The sequence below is a fragment of the Zalophus californianus genome, chromosome 9, assembly GCF_009762305.2.
Source record: "Zalophus californianus isolate mZalCal1 chromosome 9, mZalCal1.pri.v2, whole genome shotgun sequence".
In the NCBI taxonomy this organism is placed as follows: domain Eukaryota; kingdom Metazoa; phylum Chordata; class Mammalia; order Carnivora; family Otariidae; genus Zalophus; species Zalophus californianus.
In genome coordinates this window covers 58,771,701-58,779,704 of record NC_045603.1, presented here as the reverse complement: position 1 = coordinate 58,779,704, position 8,004 = coordinate 58,771,701, and the positions used below count along the sequence as shown (strand labels likewise).

The window sequence follows — 8,004 nt, the reverse complement described above, 5'->3', positions numbered from 1 at the left end:
AAAAAGGTACATGATACATTGTAGTAATTTCAGCATGGATACAAGTAAGTCCCACAGTGAGTTGAAGGAAACCATGATAGGAACAAAGTTTATAGATGATACCTTGGTAAATGTATACAAAAGTTCTAAATGAGTATCTTTTTCCTTGAAATTTCATTTACAGGAATTATTATAAAATCATGCAATAATGTTCATAAAAAGCTGCTTTTTGCAGACATTTTAACCTTTGTAGAAAACAAAGAGATTCATAAAAGGGTGTTGGAAATGGATTCAAAATTTCTAGTGTACTCATAAAGCTATTTCCATATAGATAAATTTATGAAATAATAAGAATTTACAAAAATAAAGAAGAATTTAAAAACTGGAATGACACAAATACAGTGAGTGGATTGAAATTAAATAGAATTAAATTAAGTGTATTTTATTATAGAAATGTAAAAATATTTATATTTTAAGATAAATAGCATGTGAAAATTATTATTCAAATATGTAAATACTTGGACCTCCAGCTTGAATATCTTACTGACAGATTCCTCAAGAAAGCAAAACAACTACCAAGAAAAATATAACTATTTAACTGTTTGACAGCTAAAGGAAGTCAGAGATGCCAGTTAATAGTTCAGCCAGCATGAAAGGTAGTAACATTCATGCATATCATGATAGTTTCATGCTATGTTACTACCTTTCATGCTGGCTGAACTATTAACGTTAAATACTGGGACATATAAAATTTTAATAATTAAAATTAGTGACAAAGCAGTTTCTTTTTTTTAAGATTCATTTATTTATTTGAGAGAAAGAGAGCGGGAGGGGGAGGCAGAGGGAGAGGGAGAGAAAGAGAATCTCAAGCAGACTTCCCAATGAGTGCACAGCCCAAAGTGGTGCTTGATCCCACGACCCCAAGATCAGACCTGAGCCAAAACCAAGAGTTGGACACTTAACTGACTGCACCACCCAGGCGCCTCAGAAAGCAGTTTCAAGATGAAACCCAAATAGGACAGAAGATAGCTTTGAATATGTAGGCAAATGAATAAGATATATACGTGTATGTATATATACAACAATGTCTTTTTTTTTTTTTGTCTTTTTCTTTTTTATTTATTTGACAGAGAGAGAGAGACAGCGAGAGAGGGAACACAAGCAGGGGGAGTGGGAGAGGGAGAAGCAGGCTTCCTGCTGAGCAGGGAGCCTGATGTGGGGCTCAGTCCCAGGACCCTGGAATCATGACCCCAGCCAAAGGCAGACGCTTAAAGACTGAGCCACCCAGGCGCCCCTATACAACAATGTCTTACCATTGACTCTAAGTCTAGGATTGTTAGTTTTAGAGCTAGTCCAGTAAAAAAGACAAGAGTCCCTAATTTCAACAAACTTACTTTCTCACTTAAAGTGCTAAGATGCAGTTAACAATTATTTGTTATGAGAGCACAAATAAGGACCAGTGAATACATAGAGTTTAGAAGACTTCTCAATAGAAGTGATGTTCCATGTGAAAATCACAAATAAGTAGTTTTACCTGGGTAGACTGGGAAGTAAAGATGCACTGTGGAAGGACAGAGGGAGCGATGGGGGGGGTTGTTTGTTTGTTTACCTATCACATGGTAAATTTTCAGTAAATATAATCTATTCCTCTTACTATAAGAAATGTGGAATAGAAAGAAGATAGGACTTACACAGAGCATAAATCCCACTTAGGATTTTGTGGTTTTGAGCTCATGTCACATGAATTATCTGTAGGAGTCCAGATAATACTAGCTGACATATATGAAGCATATACTATGCATCAGCTTTTATTATAAATATATTATGTCATCTAATTATTTTAACTGTATATGGTAGATACTCTTATTATCTCCATTTTATAGATTAAAAAACTGAAGGCCTTAGAGGTTGGGAAACTCGCCCAAGGTCATACAGAGGTGGGCAGGAAAGCCAGGTATAGTGCGATGGAGATCTCACTGTAAAGGTGTGCTCTTAATCAGCATGATGCTGCCACCACAACTTAGAGTGAGAAAGAGAGTAAAGACAGGTGTGTGGAGAGTATATTTAGTATTTTTAATTTGATTTTGAACTTAGTGATAATGAGGTATTACAGTGTTTTCCGTACTTAACTAAACAGGCTGAAATATGTGGGTTTTTTTCCAGCTGTGTATCATTGATCCCAACATTTCTTCATATGTAGCAGATAAACTGTGCATTAAAATACTCTCTGTATCATGTATCCAGTGGACACTGAGTGTGAATTACATACTACCAGAGAAACATGAGAGTCAGAAGAGTGATCCAACAATATGGAAGTTGCATGTTAAAACACAAAAAACATAAACACATGCTTGGTCACTGTGGCACGATGCAAAATACAAGTCACAGATGGATCAGCAGAGCCTGATGGAGCCCAGATCAGTTTTTATATATGTACATTTTATCATGACCATATCTTCAAGAAAAGACATAAAACAAACTAAATCAAGATATTCACTTTTGAAATAAAGAAATGTTAGATATAAGAAGAAATTATAATTTTGTTGAATCACACACCACAATGTAGGTCATATCTAATCACATGAGAAAATACATTCTTGGGTATAGATTAAAACTGTGAAAGAAAAGTGGAAAATGAGATGGTAGAACATTTTTAAAAATATGTTTAATATTCTAGAGGGGAGCAGGGTGGGAGGATGGGTTAGCCTGGTGATGGGTATTAAAGAGGGCACGTTCTGCATGGAGCACTGGGTGTTATGCACAAACAATGAATCATGGAACACTACATCAAAAACTAATGATGTAATTATGGTGATTAACATAACAATAAAAAAATTTTTTAACTAATGATGTAATGTATAGTGATTAACAGAACATAATAAAAAAAAAAGGAAATAGTAGTAGCCACTCACTAAAAAAAAAAAGTTTAAAAAATCTCTCACAAAACTGCCAAAAGAATAAAATAAAATAAACAATTGAGTAGCCAGAGCATTGGCAATATCAATTACTAACTTATAGAAGAAACCACAGGTTCCTTTGTATGCTGTCTCTGGTAGTCACTGTTTATTCCCATCTAGCTTTGACACCACTCTATTCAAATAAAATATCTTTAAATTTTACGTGAAATTAAATAAAATTCAGTAGTCAGTGATGAAAAACCACACAGTAACAACCTTCATCTTATTGGGACTGACAGATGACCCTCAACTTCAGATTCCAATTTTTATGTTTCTATTTCTTACTTACATGTTGAGTATAACTGGGAACCTGACCATCATATTCCTCACTTTAGTTGACTCTCATCTTAAAACACCAATGTACTTCTTCCTACAGAATTTTGCTTTATTAGAAATTTCATTCACATCTGCGTGTATCCCTAGATATTTATACAACATAGCAACAGGTGACAGGTCAATTGCATATAATATTTGCATTATTCAAGTGTTTTTTATCGATGTCTTTGGAGTAACAGAATTTTTTCTCCTGGCTACGATGTCCTATGACCGCTATGTGGCCATCTGCAAACCCCTGCATTATGTGACCATCATAAACAGCAGTGTCTGCAAGAGGCTTGTCCTCTGCTGTTGGATGGCTGGCTTGTTGATCATAGTCCCACCACTTACTCTGTCCCTAAATTTGAAATTCTGTGATTCAAATGTGATTGATTATTTTTTCTGTGATGCATCTCCAATCTTGAAGATTTCATGCTCGGACACATGGCTCATAGAGCAGTTGGTTATGGTCTGTGCTGTGCTGACCTTCATTCTGACCCTTGTGTGTGTTCTTCTGTCTTACATTCACATCATCAAGACCATTCTACAATTCCCCTCTGCCCAACAAAGGAAAAGAGCGTTTTCTACTTGTTCTTCTCACATGACTGTTGTTTCCATCACCTATGGAAGTTGTATCTTCATCTATGTTAAACCTTCAGCAAAGGAATCAGTGACTATTAATAAGGGTGTGGCAGTGCTATTATCATCCATCGCTCCCATGTTGAACCCATTCATTTACGCTCTGAGAAACAAACTAGTGAGACGAGCCTTCAGTGAGTTCTTAAAAAAAATTGCATTGCTATCAAAAAAGTAAGAGAATGCTCAAGTCCAGAAATAAAATAACAAGCTAAGCATAAACCATGAAGCTCTAAATCTGTTTGTCTCTTTTTAATCTGATCTCTATTTAGGTTAACTTTCTCAAACATTTATTGCATCCAGATTGAATACCCTTCACCACATGAATTCACTCCTTTAACTTCCCACCCTGCAAACCAACCCAAGATCCCAATCAGAGGACATGATAATAATTTTCTATTAAACATAAGCCCGATTTTACTTCTAATCTCACAAACAAAATTGAAATGCAGAAAAATAAAACAAATGAGAACCAAATGAGGAAATAAATAGCTTATCTTATATTTTCTTGATCTTGTAAAAAATAATGGATTTAAAGTGCTCTTCTAATCTTCTAATCTAAATGTTGCTGAATGTTAATTGATTAAATTAAAATGTATTGAGTACCTAGTCCTGGCAGGTCAAGTTCTAAGCAAAAAAATTTTTAACTAGGCTCCATGTGCAATGTAGAACCAAACATAGGGTTTGAACTCGATCTTGAGATCAAGACCTGAACTGAGATCAAGAGTTAGGGGCTTAACCAACTCTGCCACCCAGGCACTGCTCTAGGCAGAAATTTTTAATTAGTAATATCCCTGATTATACTTAACTCACTAATAATCCTGTATTACTAATTTTTTTAAAGCACCATTGGGGGTAGGTGGGCAGGGGAAGGGGTTAAATGGGTGATGGGTATTAAGGAGGGCACTTCTGATAAGCACTGGGTGTTATATGTAAGTGATGAATCACTAAGTTCTACACCTGAAACTAATATTACACTGTATGTTAACTAACTGGAATTTAAATAAAAACTTGAAAAAGAAAAAAAAAGCACCATTGGCAAAGAGTAATATGATATAATTGAAAAGTAAAGAAAATAAAAGTAAATACATATCCAAATAAATGTGTCTTAAATGAAAGTAGAATTTGATATCTAGGATCCTGGGGTGTATTTGTAAATACACACACACACACACACACACACACACGCACGTGCACACTCATATAAAATGCTGAAATTTTAAAAGTAAAAGATTCACAAACTATATAAAATACATGATATTTTAAATGTGAGGAAAAACTCTTTTCTGAAAGGATATGATATTATAAGTTCAGTGTCAAAATGCTAATTGTTATTGAGGAATTAAAGAAGTTAAAATTATGAAAAATATTCAGTTGTTTAAATGCAATATGAATATCTAAATTCAAAATGTAGCTAAATTAACAAATAAATTTTTGTATATCATGAAAAGAGAATTTCAAAAGAAATCTAAAAAACAAACCATCAATATACATGGAAGTCTAAAAGGAATTCTAAATGAAGTTATAATTAAAGTAATAGTTAAATTTTTTCATGAAGTAAATGGCATATAGATTAGAAGACCACAAATTGTATACCAATTTTTCTTAAAAGAGCTCATAAAACTACTACGTAAATTATCATATTGGTAAGTTTTCTCCTGGCTTTCTGGCATCCAGGCCTAATGGCCATCCTTTTGGACTCTCTCCTGGTATCTCTTGGATATGGCACTTACAGTTGACTCTGTTAAAAAAAAAAAAGGGGGGGTGCCTGGGTGGCTCAGCGTTAAGCATCTGCCTTCAGCTCAGGTCATGATCCCAAGGTCCTGGGTTCGAGCCCTGTGTCAGACTCCCTGCTCAGTGGAAAGCCTGCTTTTCCCTCTCCCACTCCCCCTGCTTGTGTTCCCTCCCTTGCTGTTTCTCTCTCTGTCAAATAAATAAATAAAATCTTAAAAAAAAAAAACTCTTTCTCTCATTCTTCCATTCTATTTTCTCTATTTTTCATTCAGGTCTCATTGTAAACGTCATCCACCTACAGGCTGTTACTTCCTTGCCCACCACACAAACATACAAACTAAATCTGGAGAAACTGTGTATCCCATCTGCTGTTTTGACCTAAACTTTCTGTTCTTTAATACCAATTTCTAAAATTTTGTTTATATTGTGTATCTAAAATCTTCTAGAAAGTCAAGCACTTTACTTTTTATGCATACTTTACTATATATATATAAAACCTAGTAAGTAAATGATATTAAATATGTTAGCTTCCAAATATACTAGTGAAAAAGCCTCACAAGTACTGAAAAAAAATTACTTATTAAAGAAAAGTGCTAACTTCTGTCAAGAAAATTCATAAAAGAATCAAATGGAAAAATGGGTAAAATATGCTATACAATTTTAAAGAACTTTAAATCAAGATTTAACTACCCAGAGAAGGGAGCAAGTGGCGGAGGAGTAGGAGACCTGGATTTCGTCTGGTCTCAGGAATTCAGCTGGATAGGGATCAAACCATTCTGAACACCTACGAACTCAACAGGAGATCGAAGAAAAGAATAGCAACAACTCTCTGAACAGAAAAGCAACCACTTTCTGGAAGGAGGACGTGCGGAGAAGTAAAACCGAGGTGATATTCAGGAGGTTAGATGGCGGGGAGGGGTCTCCGTCGGCCACTTCTGGCAAGTGATAGAGCCGCAGAGCACAAAATCGGAACTTTTAGAAGGCAGCTCCGCTGAGGGACATCGCTCCAGTGGCTAAGCTGGGGGGGAACTCTCACAGGATGGTATGGTCTCAGGACCCTCGGGGTCACAGAAAGACTGGGGGTGCCTGAGTGCAGCAGAGCTCCTGGGTATCACAGCAGGGAAGCCAGCTGCAGAGACGGAGCCAAGACGTGGGCTCTCAGCTCGGGGTTGCCATAAACTGTGATCGGTGACAGTCGGGCCACTGTTCCTCCAGCAGGGACCCAAAAAGCGGCAGATCTGGGGTGACTCCCCTTCCTCCTCCAGGAGGAGTGGCGCAGGAGTGCACCGCAAGGATCTGATGGGTTTGGAGACTCCACACGGGTTCGGGTGCTGGAGATAGAAATGCTCGGTCACAGGCCGGGTGAGCACGGAGTGCGGCCAGAGACTGGGGAGACGGGAGTGACCTGCTTTTCTCTGGGGGCGCACTGAGGAGTGGGGCCCCAAGTTCTCAGCTCCTCCGGGGCGGAGGACTGGGAGGCCACCATTTTCATTCTCGTCCTCCAAAGCTGTGCTGAGAGCTTGCAGGGAACAAAAGCTCCTGAGAGCAACCCGAGCAGCTTTGCTTAGCCCGGACCGACAAGGGCGGGGCAATTCCGCCTCCAGCAAAGACATTTGGGAACCATGGCAACAGGCCCCCTCCCCCAGAAGATCAGCACGAAGAGCCAGCAAGCCCAGACCAAGTTTACCGATCAAGGAGAACGGGAGAACTCCAGCCCTAGGGGAATACTGCACATAGAATTCATGGCTTTTTTTGACCATGATTCATTAGTCTTTCAAAGTTAATTTTTTTAACTCTTTTTTTTTAATTTTTTCTTTTCCCCTTTTTCAACCAACATCTTATTAATCCCTTTTTTAAAAAAATTTTTTTTCATGTTTAGAGTCATATTCTATCCCTTCATAGTAGTTACCCTTATTTTTGGCATATATATATAAGCTGTTCTCTCTTTAAAATTTTGAGATACAGTTTTTTCTAACATTCAAAATATACCCTAAACCTCTAGTGTATGGCTTTGTTCTGGTCTCCTTCCTGATCACATTCTCTTTCCCCCTTTTTTTTTCTTTATTTATTTCTTTATTTTTTTTAATCCTCTTTCATTTTTCAAAAACTTTCTTATCAATTCCTTTTTTAAAATTTTTTATAATTTTCATCTATACAATCATATTCCATCCCTTCATCGTATCAACCCTTATTTTGTACATATTTAAGTCTTTCTTTCTTTAAAATTTTAGGAGGCACTTTCTTCTAACAGACCAAAATACACCCAAAATCTAGTGTGTGGCACTGATCTATGCAACCAGCCTGATCATATTTGATCATATTCTGCTTTTTTTGTTTTGTTCTGTTTTGTTTGTTTTTATCTTTTTTCTCTTTTTTTTTTCCT

The 8,004-nt window shown here is 36.7% G+C and overlaps 1 protein-coding gene across 1 annotated transcript; it reads left to right on the top strand.

The window, feature by feature from the left end:
- Window positions 1-3,129: 3,129 nt before the first annotated feature.
- LOC113922086 (olfactory receptor 6C2-like) lies at window positions 3,130-4,065 on the top strand. Its single transcript, XM_027593858.1, has one exon. It carries the CDS (start codon window positions 3,130-3,132, stop codon window positions 4,063-4,065), a length of 936 nt encoding a protein of 311 aa, XP_027449659.1.
- Window positions 4,066-8,004: the final 3,939 nt, after the last annotated feature.

Excerpts from the sequence above, each read along its gene's own strand:
- LOC113922086 (XM_027593858.1), top strand. The coding sequence starts at position 3,130 with ATGAAAAACCACACAGTAACAACCTTCATCTTATTGGGACTGACAGAT.